Source organism: Bufo gargarizans, chromosome 2, assembly GCF_014858855.1.
Source record: "Bufo gargarizans isolate SCDJY-AF-19 chromosome 2, ASM1485885v1, whole genome shotgun sequence".
Taxonomy (NCBI): domain Eukaryota; kingdom Metazoa; phylum Chordata; class Amphibia; order Anura; family Bufonidae; genus Bufo; species Bufo gargarizans.
In genome coordinates this window covers 46531371-46552460 of record NC_058081.1, presented here as the reverse complement: position 1 = coordinate 46552460, position 21090 = coordinate 46531371, and the positions used below count along the sequence as shown (strand labels likewise).

General features: G+C 43.5%; 1 protein-coding gene across 2 annotated transcripts; it reads right to left on the bottom strand.

Moving 5' to 3' along the window:
• Positions 1-223: 223 nt before the first annotated feature.
• REX1BD (required for excision 1-B domain containing) lies at positions 224-20146 on the bottom strand. Of its 2 annotated transcripts, XM_044282838.1 has the most exons (6): positions 19730-19865; positions 19278-19385; positions 9337-9419; positions 1622-1826; positions 1423-1511; positions 224-681 (listed from the first exon to the last, which is right to left on the bottom strand). In XM_044282838.1, exons 2-6 carry the CDS (start codon positions 19293-19295, stop codon positions 609-611), a joined length of 468 nt encoding a protein of 155 aa, XP_044138773.1. In that variant the 5' UTR covers positions 19296-19385; positions 19730-19865; the 3' UTR covers positions 224-608. The 2 variants fall into 2 exon arrangements, with proteins under 2 accessions (XP_044138773.1, XP_044138772.1); XM_044282837.1 differs by lacking the exons at positions 19278-19385; positions 19730-19865 and adding an exon at positions 20053-20146.
• Between the last annotated feature and the right edge of the window lie 944 nt (positions 20147-21090).

Below are 21090 nucleotides of genomic sequence, written 5' to 3'. Positions count from 1 at the left end.
CGTCATAGCAACCAGTGACGCCGTGCGCTCCTGCTCTCAGGAGGGATCCAGGCCGCGGTTCCACGGCCCGCACACGGCTGTGAAACACGGCCGTGTGCATGGGGCCTTACTCCTCTGTTTTAGCTTACAAATACTGATGAGAAATATTGACCGATTACTGAGTTTCCTAAGGCTAGTTTCACACTAGAGTTAAATCAATCAGAAATAGACAGAAATAAAAAGATTGAAAGTTATCATTAACCTTTATATACAAAGGGAAGTACAATCACAAAATAATAGTAATCTTTTCATTTACACAGGCTGCAGCAATGTGAAGCAATAGCAAATTAAGAAAACAGTACGACTGGAAACAGATCATAAGGCACATTTCATATTACCAATAAAAACCATTGGAAAGAAACATACATTACGGCTCAAATTCACTTGGAGAGATTGCAGTGCAAAAAGACGTGTCCCTGCCATGTCAGTTAAGCAACACCTACTGATAAAGAGCCAGAAAGTCACCCAAGAGGGCAGCAGATGAAACAGAGCTGGCTACAGTGCAGATCCAAGTAAGTGGTCCAGACTAGGCTCCGCTTTCCATTCTGTGGCTTCCAAAGGGGCAGACGTCATTTTATTTCTTCACAATCATAATTGAAATCCTGTAGTACTTCACTGATTGCTTCCACGGTTTTAATTATCCTACGGGAAGGGATGGGAACTATAAATAATATACATCTGGCTTACATTACTCACAATATAGAAGTTTAGGTAGTGTTTATGAAACACCCAGAAAAAAGGGCTGCGCTCCTTGTTTAGAAGTGAGGCACTTTCAAGGTGTTGTCGAAGTGATTGAGATCTAAACAGTGGAAATAAATGGGGGCACTTTATGGCAATATAACCACATTTATATAGCATGAATTCCACTCTTTCCCTTTCTTTGATTTCCTTGAACCCATGTCATTACATTTGAAAGAGAAGGCCCTAACCACAGGAAAGAATAACCTGGGGAAGATAGGAAGGGGATAACATTTTCCCATCCAGTCATATAAAATGGAACAACAGAGAGGATTTTTTTTAGGGGGTGGATGGGGGGGGTACAATGCCTTAGGGTGAAATTAAAACAAAAAAATAATTGTTTTCAGTATACACTGTGTGCTAAAAATGCCTTGACCCTTAGACCTGGGCTACACTGCAACTTTTTGAAGTGCGACTATTTGGGATGCAGCTGTAGTTTAATAGCTGAAATCTATTAGCAGCACTACAAAAAGTTGCAGTATAGCCCTAGTCGACAACAGTATCCACTTCCAATCTCAAAATCCGGGCTTGGAACTGTAATGTCAAGTGATCATAAAGGACCTTTTTGTTCTTTTCCTAGACACTTCATACCAGAAGAAAATAACAATCAAAGGGGAAAATAAAAAAACTTATTAAAAATGTTACTTGTGTTTCACAAGCTGAACCTCCTCTTGATGGCTTTCATCACTAGGATGGTCTTGGGCATTCTGTTTAGCTAGTTGTAATCGTGCAGTCTGCAAAGGAAAAGAAGCATTATAAACCAGTCTAAAAAAAACCTCAAAATAAAAAAAGAATACTAAAATAGAAAATCTGAAATCTAGTAAATATGAACTGTACATCATACCAGTTCTAATTTCTCTTTCTCTAGCTCCTGGATCTTCTCTAGGTGTTCGTAAAGATCAGATCGATCATGGAGTTCCCTGAACTGATCCTTCATCTGGATAAGTTCTTTGCTAATGCCATTAAAAGCCTGTGTAATCTCATGAACCAACTGCCGGTAATGGATAAAGTCATAGTGGGGGCCAGACTTCAGATAAGCTTGATGCCCTCTGAAATGAAAGTAGAAAAAGGTTATGTGCCGCCAAAACCAAATTATATTATTTCAAACTAGGCCGTACATGTAGAAAGATGGGGTCATCGGCACATACTGGAGCTGTTCAAGACCAGATTTTACCTGGGGCAATTAGAGAAAACTGACCCAGCATTTTGCTTGTTTGATCTCACTAGTTTATGCGGTCCTTATTTAGGACAACATACATAAAACTGGTGACAGATTCCCAAATAAAGGTTCTCACAGGCCAGAACTGCAACAGTGACCAGAAGTATGAATGAGAACACTACAACACTGCTACAGTGTAATTCTGAATTGCTTTTTTCATAAAGCTGACATTGCCAGTCATTCAGCTTTATATTTCTTATTACATTGGGGTAAATCCCAAAAGTTATTAACAACAAAATCATGCAGACAATAAACTGCGCAATTTCTAGACTGAATTTATGAGTGTGTTTGTTGTTTAATCCTAAGTAACACAAATATGATTAACACATTGCAGAAATACCTCGATATTTCATACGGATAAAGCTTATAAGACACCGAGCCAGCAGATGTCTTGAAGTCAAGCAATCCTCCAATATCCTGTCATGTGGGAACGTTTAACTTTTTTATTATTATATACTTTTATTTTACTATTATTATTTTTTTCAAATAAAAATATTCCAGATATATAAAATAAATAAGCCAATGATTTGGGGCAGAAGTGTTAAAATTGGAACTCTCCACATTTTCAGGCTTTGAAAAACTGACTTGCAGATTGACCCTGAAAGGTTAACCTTCAGAATCTAGAGCGTACCCATAAAGGAGTGTACGGGAGGCTGAGCAAAGTTGCAGATGCATTCTCTGTAGATGTGTGAAAAAATAATATTGCAGTTTCACAGCTAGAAGATGGAAAATCTGGTTTGCACATTGTAGCAGATACGGCTGAGATACTTATGTTGTAATATATATATATATATACATACATATCTGGCAGAGTTTCCACCTTCTACATTTCACTGCAAGGTGTAAACTTCTTCATGTAACATATGAAAAATGAACATATCAATTTTTAGGTTTGGTGCACACTGCAGAAAGCATTCATCACCTACAATAAGTCTCCTTATGGCATACACTGGGCGGCTTTTATTCCACTGGACTGGAAAACCTTCCAATAAATGGGCATCACTTAAAATAGCATTTGCCTATATCTGTGCAATATACTTCAGGAGAATTCCCCGAATCTACATGGTGTAAATACAAGTTTACTTACTAACAGTTTTACTTTACATGGGCCGAGAATCCAAAAGATAATCGCTAAGGAGCATTCATAGGAATGCTTGTTAGCGATTATCGCCATTTACCTGATGAACTGTCTAAATGCTCGTGAACTGTCTAAATTACTCATCTGGTAATCTGATCGTTCGTGTGTACACAAAAAAAAAATCGTCGTTTGCCGACAGCAGATTGTGCTGTGTAATCATGATCTGCTGCCGACAAAGAGAAGTCAGTATGGGGACGAGCGATGGCATTAGTGGTCGCTGCTCACCATACTCTGGAGGAGATCGCTGCACATAATAGCAGCTCTCTCCTCCACCAGTGATCATAAGATTATCGGGAGGGAACGCTTCCTTCCTGTCAATCTGAAGCTCTGCTATCCTGTGGAAAGGGACCTTTAGTTTTACTCCAAAACTGTGCCAAAACTGTGTCACAAAGCTAGAGCGCCGTAATATCGCGATGAGCGAGCTAGTGCATGCGCAGTGTCAGCATAGTGTTCCTTCCCTGTGCTGGCATTAGCCACAGGGAACGAACTGCGCATGTGCTAGCTCTCGCATCGCGAGAATACGGCGCTCTAGCTTTGTGACGTCGGGAAGCAAGGGGGAGATTCGGACGATGCGGGGGCGGTGCTGGGCTCATCTCAAGGACAAGGATCATCTCAGGTTAATTTGCATATATATCAAATCTGTTTTTTTTTGTTTTTTTTTGTTTTTTTTACACAATAAAAGCACACAGAGCTATGGGGACTGGATATTGCGGTTGTGCTAGCGGCGATCTAGCAGCCCATGTCCTCAGCTCTATTCACAAAATCCAGGTGACAGGTTCCCTTTAAGGCCCACTCTTTTCCATGGAGCCATGCCCCTTTCAGCTAAACCACACCCCTTTGGTGTAATGACAAATGAAGTGCAAATCGTGTCTGACAGTTTCTTCAATATTAAATCTGCTCCTATGTCTCAAGGAGATAAATTAAAGGGAGTCTGCCAGAAGGAAATTCACTGATAAATCAGACAATACCTTGTAGGGATCGCTCAGCTGAATATAAAGATACCTTTCCTACTGAAAAGCATCCTTAATCCATATGCAAATGTTAGGTGTACCAAGGGCAGGCCCAAACAAATCTGTGCACCCTGGCTCCTCCTGGTTCCTCTTCCGGCCGAACAGGATCATTATGCAGGAACCTGGCCCTGTCAATCAAGAAAAAGAGGAAGGGCGTGCTGGAGGAAGCAGGAGGAGTAAGGGTGCACGGAGTGACTTGGGCCTGCCCTCGGTGCACTCAACCACTCCTTTGCATATGGAGTTTAAGCAGTTTTTCTCCAGAATGAAGAAATAGATTACTAGGTGAAACGTAGAAATATATTCGTCTGAGATAGCCCTACAAGGCGCAGTAGATAGATACTCCTGTACAGGCCGTTTTACCCATGTGCTCATACTTGACTCAAATACACCATATATAGCCCATGGTCCTGCCCAATCCTCTGAACTCTTATTATACGATCTGTACTTGAAAAGTTTCAACATGTTACAAAAAAATGTGTGTAATATATTTCCTGTGTGGTCCATACCTACCCTGGAACGCCTCATTCCTCTAGATTTCAATTAGCATCATGTTTGGTGAATCTAGGTAATCTCTCAGCCACAAAACACACACATACTGTGGCGCAATCTGCCTTTGTAGCTAAATTGGTAATTCACAAACTTGAGGGGAATCCGATATAATTTTAGCTATGCACATGAAGCAATTAACTGCACTGGCGGAAAATCTGCAAGTGTTTAGCGCACTTATGTATTTTCCCCAAAGCGGCCAATAAATCAGAGAGGCACTTTAACTGGCTAACCAATACCAAATATTATCTAGTGTTATGGATACACGAGAAAGAACAAGGCTGCAGTAAGCAAACCAAATTAAAGTCAGGCGCTCCTCTGCTCTGTTATTCTTTACCAACGTGGAAAAAAAGCAGCTTAAATAGGCGGAACAAGAAGTAAAGCATTATGTGGGATCCTGATGAAGTCCAGATGAGGTAAGTGGAGAAAAATGAAACATCTCGTATTTGATTTCAAAGACGGCCACATGCAAATGGATCCAAGTTATAATCAAATTGTATATACTGCTCCTAACTCACATATATATGGGGGCCCCCCCGGGTGATGCTAATGGTCCGCTGCTAGGTAAAGCATGGAGGCACTAACCCCAGCACTGCCCCGATACGTGCACAATGCCCAGGCAGGAAACTGCTGGAGGTGAGAATAATGTTGACAATGTTAGCTAAACATCTGTGAATAAAACACTTCATAAAACAGCATGTTTCACATCCAACCCTCATCCTCCTACTGTGGAAACGCACTCTCTCTCTTCCATTATATTAAAGGGCAACACCCCCACCAAACTGACAACCTGCTTTTTAAGATCATTTCTCCAAGCATCTGATCTGTACAAATAGCAATTCCCTAACAGAAATCTATACACTACACTTATAGAGACGGAAATTGAAGTCCCAGCCGCTTCCCCTTCAGTAGACACCAATATTTGTACAGTATTGGGAGCAGGATGATCACCACACAAAATAAGGGCTTGTGCCCTTCTCTAATATGTGTACCATTCTTCACTGATGATAACTTACTAACCTTACTGTTGGTATGCAGGAAGCTGGGGCCACAATTATGAAGAGTTGATAGATTTTAGGTTGGGTGTGCCAGTCACTGCCTACTCTCTTACTGTAAAGAATCCCACACACAGCACAGTCATGGAGCCTGTAGGGCACTGCATGGCATTGCTATAGCTCAGTTCAACTCAGAGATTGTATGGCACCAAAATAGGCCCAAGCGCATGAGGCCTACAGTTAGGGCTGCAGCTATCGATTATTTTAATAATCAAGTATTCTATCAATTAATCCAACGATTAATTAGTTCTCGAATAAGAGAAAACTAATTAAAAGAACGTTTTCATTTCTAAAAACTCATTAGCCCCCCGTGCTATCATCAGACCCTGTGCCATCAGTTCTCACTGCCATCAGTCCCCCACCCGTGCCATCCGGTTCCCCCATGCCATCAGCTGCCCCCTACTGCCATTAGTCCACTGTGCAATCAGCTCCTCCGGTGCCATTAGTCCACTGTGCCATCAGCTCCTCCGGTGCCATTAGTCCACTGTGCCATCAGCTCCTCCAGTGCCATTAGTCCACTGTGCCATCAGCTCCTCCGGTGCCATTAGTCCACTGTGCCATCAGCTCCTCCGGTGCCATTAGTCCACTGTGCCATCAGCTCCTCCAGTGCCATTAGTCCACTGTGCCATCAGCTCCTCCGGTGCCATTAGTCCACTGTGCCATCAGCTCCTCCGGTGCCATTAGTCCACTGTGCCATCAGCTCCTCCGGTGCCATTAGTCCACTGTGCCATCAGCTCCCCCCATGCCATCATCAGTCTTCTGAGCCATCAGCAACCCCAGTGCTAACCCCCCCATGCCATCAGTCCTCTGTGCCACCAGCCCTCAGATCCCCCAGTGCCACCATCTTACGCTACTAGCCATCAGTCCCCAGCGCAGGTGATCCCCAGGGCCAATACTTACCTTTCCTACACAGGGTGCCACCGACACTCTTCATCAATTCCAGTCTCTTCTTCGAGCGCTGCAATGTCCTCCTGATGTCATACAGGGTCAGGTCATAGTGCGGGCTTACATGCACTATGTCCTGACAATGTGTCAGGATCCAGCGCAGTGTGGGCAGGTGGGTGACCACAGAGCGTGAGTAAAGGCAAGTGCCTCACTAATGCTCCGTGTTCACATAACACAAATGAACAGACGACCTTAACCAAATGTAACCCAATTATTTATAGAAAAGTAACGCAACTGTTTAATTTGAGTTTTGTATATACCGTGTTGTTCACTTTATAAGACACACCTTTTTCCCCTAAAAGTGGGGTGAAATGGCAGTGCATCCTATAAAGCAAATCCAGAGCCAGGAGTCTCCAGGGGATTTCCAGGATTTTAATATTGATTACCTATTCTCACACCCCCTTCCCTGCCCCTTCGCTGTGACTAACAGCTGACAGTTCGGCAAAGGCAGCCGAACTCTCTGCATAAGTGCTGTCAGTCACAGCTAAGGGGCAGGGAAGGGGGCATGGTTACTGTGACTTGAAGCAAGGAGGCTGCTGCCCCCTCGACTTCAAGCATGTGTGGAGAAGCGCGGCGGGCAGGGGCTAAAACAAAGTTTTGAGTACTTTTGCAGCATCTGCCTTCAGGAAGAAAAGCATCATCAGAAACACACTGCTGGAGGCTTGGTATGATTTTGGGAGGTGACAGGTTCCCTTTAACTTCTGGCTCTAATGTAGAGGTGGGGCAGACTCTGGTTCTTTAGTTGCGTAAATAACACAGGAGGAGCAGACTATGGGGTCTCATCTGTTGTGGGGGGAATCTGATGCTGACCCACTGTTATGGGGGAGGGATCTGATGCTGACACCCTTTTGCGGGGGAGGGGTCTGATGCTGACACCCTGTTATGGGGGAGGGGTCTGATGCTGACACCCTGTTATGGGGGAGGGATCTGATGCTGACCCACTGTTCTGGGGGAGGGATCTGATGCTGACCCACTGTTCTGGGGGAGGGATCTGATGCTGACCCACTGTTCTGGGGGAGGGATCTGATGCTGACCCACTGTTCTGGGGGAGGGATCTGATGCTGACCCACTGTTCTGGGGGAGGGATCTGATGCTGACCCACTGTTCTGGGGGAGGGATCTGATGCTGACCCACTGTTCTGGGGGAGGGATCTGATGCTGACCCACTGTTCTGGGGAGGGATCTGATGCTGACCCACTGTTATGGGGGAGGGATCTGATGCTGACACCCTTTTGCGGGGGGGGGGGGGGGGGGGATCTGCTGACACCCTTTTGCGGGGGGGGGGGGGGGAATCTGCTGACATACTGTTATTGGGGACACTTTATTCGGCTTACACATGCATAGGGTACCTTAAGCTGGTACTTGAGCACTCCTGTCAGGGCACTCATGTGGGGGAGGCACATTATGTGTAAGGAAAGTCTGCACCCATTTACTGTCTCGCTTCAGAAGCGCAACTGCCTCCAGCTTTTCATCGCATCGCATGTGTACATCGCAGGCTACTATGCGTATTCCACCTAGCACAGCCTGCAATATACACATGTGATATGCCAGCCATGTGCTATATTCGCACTATAAGACACAGGGACATTTGGCCTTTTGGGGGGAAAAATGCATCCTATTGTCCGAAAAATAATTCAATAAAAGTTGTATGTTTAAACATTGGACGGACTTTATTTTTTTTGCAAAGTATCGATTTGGTATTGAGTATCAGGACACTTTACTTGGTAACAAAATCAAGTTAATCAAGCATTTGCATTGGTGTGTTAAGAGAGTTAGCTGCGAGCCAGCTTTATCGAGACTGATTTCATTTGCGTAGGCCTGGTATCTGGGACCATGTGATAGGTCAACAAATATTATATTATACATTTTAGTATAATATTCCGTAAACATAAATTTGGACAATGATGACAATCAAAGCAGGGAATTTCGGTAGATGGACCAATGTGCCCACTACGGTAAGATTTACAGTCATGGGCAGGCTATATATAGAAAATGTCCATTGTCTTTTGAGTCATACATGAAAGTAGCAGCTGTGGGTTGAGAAAAATGACTTATTCAGTTATTGTACTCACCTTATTCTGTGGCTCGGTACAATTACAACAATACCAAATTTATATATCGTAATTTCCATTTTTTTTTTTACTGTATTTAAAAAGAAAATCTTTGAAAAACACGTTTTTCTTTGCATCACTATATTATAACACCCAGGGTATATCTTGATAAATTTCCCTCTTTATATAAAAAATTTTTGGTGGGGCAAGGTGACCAAAAAACAGCGAGTCAATTTTATTTCTTTTTTTACAGTCCAGGATAACTACTTTTATATTTTAATCTTTAATACTTTTATGTTTTTATACAACCAAAAACATTTATATGTGGTCATTTGAATCATGCCTTCTCTTGACTATTTACCTGCTCGCCATTGACATTGCAGCGGCGAGCTGGGGTAATTCCAACTCTGCGTCCCCATTCACTTCAGTGGGATGTCTCGTATGAGTGCTATGTTGGTGAGGGTGCTGGCAGCCGGCCCCATGCTGATGCGATATTGATGACCTATCTTGAGGATAGGTCATTAATATAAAGAAGCGAACATTATTTTCATGCCAACACATTTTTGTGCTATGCTAAAGAAATGGAAGGTACTCACTCATCAAAGAGGCGGTAAGTCTCCACACGTTCACCTTGTAACTGGTAAAATCTCTGTATAAGGAGCCGAAAGTCACTGTCAGTCTAAAAAAGAACAAAGAAAAGAATAGTGAGGAGGAGATTAAAACACCACTTGACAGCAATATATGGTAGTTGGAACCAACTAAACACGCATGCTCAGTCAATCATGAGAGTGTGTACGCTACGCTTAAAGGGAACGTCACAGAGGGCAGCATAGTGTAGTGACAGACAGCTGTCTGTCACTTCTGTGATGGCACTCAGTACTTTCAGAGTGCTGACACGCCAAACTCTGCAGTGTGTGCCAGCGCTGAGAGGGAAATGAGTCTGATGAGACTGGGTGCCCCACCCCCGGATGAGGACTGACTGGTTTCTTTCCCATGCACAACTGGAAAGAGGCCTATCAATTAGGCTACGTCTACACGACGACCAATGGCAGTCTATGGTATCGCACTGCAACATGCTGCGACTGCGACGCAACAGTCGCAGAAAATCCATTTGAGATGGATTTTTCGGCGACTCTTGCGTCGCAGTATGTCGCCTCGCAGTCGCAGCATGTCGCATGTTGCAGTGCGACACCATAGACTGCCATTATAAAAATTGTCGTGCAACAAATGTCGTCGTGTAGACCTAACCTAATAGTCCAGAGGTAGGAGAGGACGGGGACAGCGAGCCTCAGACACATGTTGCTGGCGCACACTGCAGGTTTCAGCATGTCAGGACATTAGATTTATATTACATTAGTCAGCAGATTTACTATCATATACGGCACAACCAGTGGTCGTAGATTTTATGGCACATGAGCAGCCAGAAGATGTACTAAATATATTAAGAGTCCAGCACCTCTTAAAGGGGTTGTCCAAGATTTAGATATTGATGGCCTTTCTTCAGGTCATGGGACTCAGGACTCTTTACAGCTTACCAAGTACAGCAGTTGTGCTCAGTATTGCAGCTCAGGGCTATTTACTTGAATGGGACCGACCTGTGCTTAGGCCCAGGCCACGCCAATGCGTCTCTGGCTTGAGACGAGGCAGCAGCCAGTGTGCTACGACCTCCTCAAACAGATGATCGTTGGGGGTGCCAGCATTTAGACCCTCAACGGTCAAATACTGATCAATATCAAAATCCCAGACAACCTATTTAATAAATTTGGAGCTTCTTACTCCACCACACTTCTTATTAATACCGGTGTATGAAACCCAAGTCTTCATAAATTTCCTCATTGGCTAAAAAGAGTGGTCACATTTTACCCTGAAGGAGTGTATTCATGAGCAGAGCGCTTCCCTGCCTTCCCATGTCCCTCTCAGCAGTGACTGCCGGCTAGCTATAGTCAATCAAAAACCTCATCCATCATTTTAGGTAACTTCAAGCACTGGTAAAAATGCAAACATAGGATGAGAAAAGAGCTCAAAACAGCCACTTGCACATTTTCCCATGAACAGGCTTTCTCCATGTTGTGCTGGCTCCTAACCCATTCCTTTCCGTGGGAATGAAAGTGTTTTTATAGAAAAGTTATATATTCTACTCTGAATCATCAACGTCTGTGCTGTGTTCATCGCTGGATCCACTAGATGAGTCTATCGATGGACAGACCTTCATACTGATTTGAGAAGAGAGCAGTTTCTAGATAAAGCTACATCCCCATCTGCTGGCGTCTTATATGTATACAGTATGTATCTACAAGAAATTATCTTGTATCTGTGTAGTCTGTTCAATCCCTGCCACCTACAACATTGATCCTGGTAGACGTGCCAGGAACTATACAGCACACTGAATCACCATGGGAGCCTGGTACTACTGTAACTGCTCCAATCCCAGCTGCTTAACTCCTTATATGCTGTATAGCACTAGGACCCCAACAATTGTGTTTGCTGTGTGAGGGGGTGAACACAATCTGTATATCTGGTAGACTGAGCCACAGATACAGCCTAAGGCTACTTTCACACTGGCGTTTTGGTTTCCATTTGTGAGATCCGTTCAGGGCTCTCACAAGCGGTCCAAAACGGATCAGTTTTGCCCTAATGCATTCTAAATAGAATAGGATCCGCTCAGAATGCATCAGTTCAGTCTCCATTCTGCTCTGGAGGCAGACACCAAAACGCTGCTTGCAGTGTTTTGGTGTCAGTCTGACGAACCTGAGCCAGTGACAGGTAGTCTGTTAGGCTACTTTCACACTCGCGGTTGGTGCGGATCCGTCATGGATCTGCACAAACGCATCCGTTCAGATAATACAACCACATGCATCCGTTCAGAACGGATCCATTTGTATTATATGTAACATAGCCAAAATGGATCCGTCTTGAACACCATTGAAATGGGAGACTGATCCGTTTTTATTGTGCCATATTGTGTCAGTGAAAACGGATCCGTCCCCATTGACACAATATGGCACAATAGAAAACGGATCCGTCTCCCATTTCAATGGTGTTCAAGACGGACCCATTTTGGCAGACGGATCCATTTGGTTGTATTATATGAAGGATGTGTTTGTGCAGATGCATGACGGATCCGCACCAACCGCGAGTGTGAAAGTAGCCCTAACAGACTACCTGTCACTATCACAGTGATAAGCTATGATGCCGTGGTATGCAAGGTAAACCAGTGCACTAAGGAAGGATGTCCTCCAGTGGGACTAAAAAAAGAATAAAGTTAATAAATAAAAAAATGGAAAAACATTTTGGATAATTTTTATTAAAAAAAATTGGGAAGGAAAAGTGATGAATAAACTGAGAATTGGCCATTTTTTTTGTTTTTTCTTCCATTACACCATTCACCGTATGGGATACGTTTTTTAATATTTTAATAGTATGGGCGTTTTCACGTGTGGAAATGCCCCTGATGTCAATTTTTTAATTGTATATTTTGAGAAAAGGGGGTGATTAGAATTTTATTTAAAAAAAATGTATTTTTATTTTTTTAGGTCCCCAACATGAAATCATCAAATTGCAATTTGTATAGAGTAGTGGATTACTACTCCATTATTCTATACATAACTTTCCATATTACAATTCAGTTCTGCCACCTGCTGGCCTGAATTGTAATATACAAGGAATGAGCCTAGAAGACTAGGACAAGCTCTTGCTCAATACTTACATGGAACGCCTTCCCCCATCTCAGCCCAGGGAAGGCGTTCCCGACTGGAAAGCGAAGCTTCCGGGTTTTAGGCCTCTCAGATGCCGTGGTCACATTTGATTAACCCCTTAAGGACTCAGCCCTATTTCACCTTGAGGACTTGGCCATTTTTTGCAAATCTGACCAGTGTCACTTTAAGTGCTGATAACTTTAAAACGCTTTGACTTATCCAGGCCATTCTGAAATTGTTTTTTTGTCACATATTGTACTGGTAAAATAAAGTAAAAAAAAAAAAAAAACATTTTAATTAAAAAAAAAATACCAAATATTTGTAAAAAATTGCAAATTTCCAAGTTTTAATTTCTCTACTTCTATAATACATAGTAATACCTCCAAAAACATAGTAATACCTTCAAAAATAGTTATATACATTCCCCATATGTCTACTTCATGTTTGGATCATTTTGGGAATTGCATTTTATTTTTTGGGGATGTTAGAAATTTAGAAGCAAATCTTGAAATTTTTCAGAAACCCAATTTTTAGGGACCAGTTCAGGTACATAATAGAAACCACCCAAAAATGACCCCATTCTATAAACTACACCCCTCAAGGTATTCAAAACACATTTTACAAACTTTGTTAACCCTTTAGGTTTTCCACAAGAATTAATGGAAAATAAATAGATACAATTTCAAAATTTAACTTTTTTGGCAGAGTTTACATTTTAATTATTTTTTTCCAGTTACAAAGCAAGGGTTAACAGCCAAACAAAACTCTATATTTATGGCCCCGATTCTGTAGTTTACAGTAACACCCCATATGTGGTCGTAAACTACTGTACGGGCACACGGCAGGGCGCAGAAGGAAAGGAATGCCATAAAGTGTTTGGAAGGCAGATATTTTGTTGGACTGTTTTTTATTTTATTTTTTACAACATGTCCCATTTGATGCCCCCCTGATGCACCCCTAGAGTAGAAACTCCAAAAAAGTGGCCACATTTTAGAAACTACGGGATAGGGTGGTAGTATTGTTGGTACTAGTTTAGGGTACATATGATTTTTGGTTGCTCTATATTACATTTTTTGTGAGGCAAGATAACAAGAAATAGCCGTTTTGGCACCGTTTTTATTTTTTGTTATTTACAACATTCAACTGACAGGTTAGATCATGTGATATTTTTATAGACCAGGTTGTCACGGATGCGGCGATACCTAGTATGTATACTTTTTTTAATGTAAGTTTTACACAATAATATAATTTTTGAAACAAAAAAAATATGTTTTGGTGTCTCCATATTCTGAGAGCCATAGTTTTTTCAGTTTTTGGGCGGTTATCTTAGGTAGGGTCTCATTTTTTGCGGGATGAGATGACGGTTTGGTTGGCACTATTTTGGGGTGCATATGATTTTTTCTTTTCCCCTATTTTTTTACTTTATTTGGGGAAAATTACGTTTTTGTTTAATTTTACTTGAAACTTTATTTTTTCAACTTTTTTTTTACTTTATTTTTTTACTTTTTTTTGTCCCACTTTGGGGGTCTAATCCTTCACAATGCATTCCAATACTTCTGTATTGCATTGGCTGTATGAGTAATACTGTGTGTATTACTCACACAGCTTCCGGCCTGTGAGATCCAGGGGGCTGGATCTCACAGGATCTTCACCGGAAGGCAGCGAGATGCCTCAGGAAGGCATTGCGCTGCCTTCCATGCCATCAGGTCCCCCCCACAGCCCCATGGGGACCCGATGGCACCACCGCCGCCGCACCAGGTAAAAGCCGCAAACCGCAGGTCTGAATTGACTGGGACCCCCGCGCATTTAGCCGAGGTGCCTGCTCAATTATTTGAGCGGGCACCGGGTTCCGATCACCACCCGCCGGGCGGTGGTGATCGGAACTATACATGACGTACCGGTACATCATGGGTCCTTAAGGACTCGGGAACCATGCCATACAGGTACGTCATGGGTCCCTAAGGGGTTAAAGATTAAATGTCCGTGATCTGCATTACTGCTGATCACAGACATTAGCCACGGTTGTCTGCAGTTAAAAAGCAGGCACCCAGTTGATATGGCATCCACTTCGCTCCATAGCAGGCGCTATCTTTAAAGACCCAACATACCTACATGTCCTGCGGATGTCAGGAAGGGGTTAATGTGGTGATTGTTGTTGCAGTCATAGGACTCTCCTTCTGCCAATATACTGTAGGTGAGAGTCCCAGAGGTGGGCCCCTTAGCACACAGGCATTTATGGCATATCCTATTGATATTCCTCTAGATCAGTGGTAGGCAACCTCCAGCACTGCAGCTCTCGTGAGACTACAACTCCCAGCATGCATGCTTGCTCTGCTCTTCTCAGAACTCCCGTAAATAATCAGTGGAGCATGCTGGGAATTGTAGTTTCACAACAGGTGGAGTGCCGCAGGTTAACATTTAAATAGTTATTCCTATGCTTTCACCATTTTAAAAATGGGGGGGATTTTGCACTGTTGTGTTGCCATATTCTGACACCCATAAGTTTTTATATTTCCACCTACATTCGAATGCAGTGCTGCATTCTTTTCCATTGTATCACTGCTACTTTTCTATCCTGGCCACGATGTCTTGTGTAACCAGTGTCGCTGCGTAGCTGAACCCTTAAACATCCTCTGCGTATGCCTGTAGCATGTGTGACATATATATTTATATTATATTTATATATATATATATATATATATATATATATATATATATACACACATACATACATACATACATTATAAACCAGGGCTCTGGAATTTGTGCCCACTGTGCCCATAACCACCAGATGAACATCTGGAGTATAAAACAAGGACAGTTAATCACAAAATCATTCCTCCCAGGCTCCCACAACTAAACAATAATACCGCCAAATTCAACAATATATATTGGTAATAATTTATAGTTTTTAACAATCGGAATGTGGTCACAAGCCATCGGATGCCGCTCTCTGGTAGTGCATCTTCCAGCATGGATCTTCTATGTCAGGGACCAGCAACCTTCGGCACTCCAGCTGCTGTAATACTACAACTCCCAGCATGGAACTTTTTTTTATTTTAAATACGGATCAGAATTTTATCTTCAGACGTGGGGGACCGCGATGGGGACCCGATTCGCACCGAGCTTCGCAAACCTATATATGGGCAGATGGGAGGAGTCTGCCATATTTCCCAATGGCGAGCTCGGTGCGGGTCTGGTCCTCTGGAGAAGATTTATTGATGATGTTTTTATATGGAAAGGGGACGTACCATCACTAAATGACTTTTTAATTAATTTAAATAAAAATGAATTTTATCTACACTTCACCCCAACCTTTGACAAAAAAACAAATCAATTTTCTTGACTTAACCATATTCATTGAAAACGGGAAAATAGAAAACAAAACCTACCATAAACCGACGGACACCAATAGCTTCATCCCCTTGGAAAGCTGCCATCTACCCTTATGGCTCAACAACATCCCCTTTAGTCAGTATATAAGAGCCCGTAGAAACTGCACCACCACCAAAGATTACCACAAGGAAGTTGACATATTAAATAAAAAACTCATTGAGAAGGGCTACAAGGAAGAAACACTGATTCCCATCACTAAAACTGTGATTGACATGGATAGAAATAAATTACTTAAAGAAAATATAAAAACTAAAAACGAACAATATATAAGTGATGACACTGACAACATCCAAGTACCAATCATCACCACATATAGTGCAGGGGCCAATTATTTTAAGAAAATTATCTATAAATATTGGGATATTCTTAAATACGACAAAACCATCGGGAACAAAATCCCCCCCAAACCGACATTTATTTTTAAAAAATCTGCCAATCTAGGCAATCTTGTAGCTCCGTCTGTTAAAAAGAATATAGTGAGCAAGAAAGCCAATGTCAGAAAAGGCTTTTTTCCATGCAAACTATGCAAAAATTTTAAAATATCCGTTCTGAACGGATCCATCGTCTGCATTATATGAACGCAAGTGTGAAAGTAGCCATAAATGTATTTAGTTTGTGGTGGCAATCAGGTGAGGAGTACAAAGACAAGTATGTCTTGCCTACAGTTAAGCATGGTGGTGGGAGTGTCATGGTTTGGGGCTGCATGACTGCTGCCAGCTGTGAGGAGCTACAGTTCAGTGAGGGAACCATGAATGCCAACATGTACTGTGACATACTGAACCCTATTTAGCATCTATGGGATATCCTCAAATGGAAGGTGGAGGAGCACAAGGTCTCTAACATCCACCAGCTCTGTGATATCATCATGGAGGAGTGGAAGAGAATTCTAGTGGCAACCTGTGAAACTCTAGTGAACTCCATGTCCAAGAGAGTTAAAGGGGTTATCCCATCTTAGACAATGGGGGCATATCGCTAGGATATGCCCCCATTGTCCGATAGGTGCGGGTTCCAGAGGGACCCGCACCTACAAGAACATAGTCGGGTAGAGCTGTGGCTGGAGGACCCCGGGTCCACCACTAGGCACAGCTCCTTGCCTCTCCCATTGAAGTGAATGGGAGCGCACCGCACATGCGCAGCCACCGCTCCCATTCATCTCTATCGGTGCCGACGGAAATAGCTAAGCCCGGCTCCATATAAATTAATGGAGGGTGGCTGCACATGCGCAGTGTGCCCTCCTCAACTTTCTCCGCTCCGTTCACCTGTAGGTGCAGGTCCCAGCGCTTTAGACACTAATGGCTGCGTGTTGTGTTATTTGAGGGCACAGCAAATTTACACTGTTATACAAGCTGTACACTGACTGCATCGTATCAAAGTGTCAGATCTTCTTTGTTGTCCCATGAAAAGATATAATAAAATATTTTCAAAAATGTGAGAGGTGTAGGGCTGCAGCTAACGATTATTTGAATAATCGATTAGTTGCCGATTAATTTCTACGATTAATCGATTAATCGGGAAAAACGACAAAATTACAAAACAGAGAGGTTTATATGATCTTACTTGAAAAATTATGTTCAAAGGCCATATTAAAACAAATTGTGGACGACACTATTATGGGGGATCTGTGGACGACACTATTATGGGGGATCTGTGGACGACACTATTATGGGGGATCTGTGGACGACACTATTATGGGGGATCTGTGGACGACACTATTATGGGGGATCTGTGGACGACACTATTATGGGGGATCTGTGGACGACACTATTATGGGGGATCTGTGGACGACACTATTATGGGGGATCTGTGGACGACACTATTATGGGGGATCTGTGGACGACACTATTATGGGGGATCTGTGGACGACACTATTATGGGGGATCTGTGGACGACACTATTATGGGGGATCTGTGGACGACACTATTATGGGGGATCTGTGGACGACACTATTATGGGGGATCTGTGGACGACACTATTATGGGGGATCTGTGGACGACACTATTATGGGGGATCTGTGGACGACACTATTATGGGGGATCTGTGGACGACACTATTATGGGGGATCTGTGGACGACACTATTATGGGGGATCTGTGGACGACACTATTATGGGGGATCTGTGGACGACACTATTATGGGGGATCTGTGGACGACACTATTATGGGGGATCTGTGGACGACACTATTATGGGGGATCTGTGGACGACACTATTATGGGGGATCTGTGGACGGCGTAGTTATGGAGAGGGGGATCTGTGGACGGCGTAGTTATGGAGAGGGGGATATGTGCATTGTTATGGGCATAACAGTGCACAGATCCCTTTCCTCATAACAGTGCACAGACCCCCCTTCCCATAGCAGTGCCATACACAGACCCGCCTCCCCATAGCAGTGCCATAGACAGATCCTCCCCCCTCCCCATAGCAGTGCTATACACAGATCCCCCCTCCCCCTTCCCCCTAACAGCCCCGACCCCGATGCTTGCATCTTTATTTTACCTTTTTACAATGACGCTCCCGCTCCTGTAACAGCCAGGCAGAGCGGACGGCGGCGTAACGTCACTCAATCACGTGACGCGCCTGCTCCGCCCACTTCATGAATGAAGGAGGCGGAGCAGGCGTGTCACGTGAGTGAGTGACGTTACGCCGCCGTCCGCTCTGCCTGGCTGTTACAGGAGCGGGAGCGTCATTGTAAAAAGGTAAAATAAAGATGCAGCGACCGCCCGCCCGCCCGAATAGCAACGAATCGGCGATTATTCGATAACTGGATTCGTCGACAACGAATCCAGTTATCGAATATAATCGATTACATCGATTAATCGTTGCAGCCCTAGAGAGGTGTACTCACTTTTGTGAGATACTGTATAGATCTGAGGTTGGCAGTATTATTGTTTAGTTGTGGGAGGAGTGATTAATTATATATGAGAAACACTTGTATGGGTACCAGCGCAGTTTGAGGTGGGGGTATATATGTACCTGTTGTGCACTTTGTAATAATGCTTGAAAAGGACAAGTTAGCCAAGCGCTGTACTTTTCAGGGGAGCTGCAGGGGGTACAGGACCTCCTTAACATTTACCAACCAGAATACCCTATTTTTGCACATGAACGTGTGCGCTCCGTGGCCGCATTGCGGATCTGCAATACACTGGCACCGTTCTGTGTGTATTCCGCATCACGGATGCAGACCCATGCACTTCAATGGGTCCACAAATCCGGAGATACGGAACGGAACCACTACAGAGTGCTTCCGTGGGGTTTCGTCCCGTACTTCCGTTCCGCAAAATAGATAGAACATGTCCTATCTTTTTGCGGAAAGGCCAGATCACGGACCCACATTAAAGTGACAGGGTCCGCAATCCGCTGCCCGCAAATTCACGGGGCGACGAACACGTGCAAGAGGCCTTAAAGCGAACCTTTCACCTGCATTTCACTTAATAAACTATCAAAAGTACCTTATAGATCATCCTCATTGTGTTATCATACAGTCTTGTCCCGCTTTTCTGCCAGCGCGATCCCTTCTATCGAGTGGACTCAAGCGCGATCCTGTAACTGAATTACAGGAAGGGCTACCCCCTTGACTTCTATCGTGACTTGTGGAGCTGGAGAAGAGTACTTTATAAGGCGATTTTTTTCATGCATATACATGGCAGAAAAGCGGGACAAGACTGTGTGATAACACAATGAGGATGATCTAGAAGGTACTTTTGATAGTTTATTAAGTGAAATGCAGGTGAAAGGTTCGCTTTAATGTCAGCTCAGTCATCCCTTGCTAAATTCTAGTTTTCACACATTGCAGATATACTGCATTAATTTTTCTACGATATTGCAGCAAAAGCAATGGTTTCCCAAAATCACACTTGAAAAAAAAAACAGGCTGACTGCAATGTGCAAACGCAGTCCTAAGTACATCCGTTTCCAGGAAAGCTGGGTGAGAATCTGTAGGCAGGTCATTACAGCACCCCAAGGCGTTGTCACCCACAACGTATACTGTAACCAAATCTGCAAACAGCAGGGAATTAACGCGTTTGTGATACAATAAACATGGACAGCACTTCACGCAACCCGCAGCTTCTTTATCCGGTTATACTACACAATACAGAGGCCCTCTCCTGGCCTGCAATGGCTGATAACAGGGAACAATAGACTCCCAGCCCCCGCCGTACAGAGCACTGAGAAGTACCGGCCACTGCCCCAGCACAGGCGGCAGCCCACTCCTCTACCACTCACCATCGTACACACCGTCATGTATCCCACCAGCGACTGAAGCCTTCCTCCACCAGGCAAGGAGGGCCCGGTGCTGATTCATCGGTGACTAAGGAGCGCCCTCTAACGGCTGGATGACTTATGGCAAGTAAATGATACCAAAGACATTTGTTTTCTTCATGTCCTATTTTATTCATTTAAAGTAAAATGAGCAGAATTGCTACCAATAATGATATAAGTTGCAGACTGTGGGCCAGTCCTTTGTTTGACCGACAGCCATTTCGCCCAACTCCACCATATGGGCATACATACTTCCCAATTCTTAAAAATCACAAAGAGGGTGATAGCAGGGGCTCAATACTATGCCACACCTCTAACTCTGCCCAGTGCATCAATACACACACAATCCTGTCCAGTAGTACCCTTAGTGCCCCCACATGATAATTATTTCCCCTTTGTGCCCACACAGTAGTTATGCCCATATTGTGCCTTCTCACAGTAGTTGTGCCTACATTGTTCCCCTTTCACAGCTGTGCCTCCTTCACAGTAGTTATGACTACAATGTACCCCTTCACAGTAGTTATTCTCATATTGTGCCCCTTTTACAGTAGTAATGCCCACATGGTGTCTTCACACAGGAGTTATGCCCATATTGTGCCATCTCATTGTAGTTGTTCTCACATTGTGCCCACTAAATAATAGTTATGTTGCCCTTTCAACAATAGTTATACCCCCTTTTTAGCAGTTCCCCTTTTTACGGTAGTTATGCCCCCTTTCACTAGTGCCACCAAGGCTCAGGAAAATGACACGACGTGAAATATTTGTGCGACTTGTCTACAACTTCCTGTGATGCAACTATTTTTGAGCTGAGATTTCTCTATAAAGAAGCCGCCAAGTCATAGAAAAGGCGCAGGCAAGTTGCATGTCGCACACTGCACATTGTGGTCTATGATGGCAAATCCATGTGCAACTTACAACAAAAAATCCAAGTGTTTGATTTTCTGCAACTGTAGCTTTTACTTTTAAAACTAAGGCTCACATTTACTAATAGTGGTCTCTATG

Coding starts and splice junctions, on each gene's coding strand:
- REX1BD (XM_044282837.1), bottom strand. Junction 1,827..9,336: donor ACTTACCGCCTCTTTGATGA/GTGAGTACCTTC, acceptor CTTTCATTTCAG/AGGGCATCAAGCTTATCTGA. Junction 682..1,422: donor GTTCAGCTTGTGAAACACAA/GTAACATTTTTA, acceptor CCCTTCCCGTAG/GATAATTAAAACCGTGGAAG.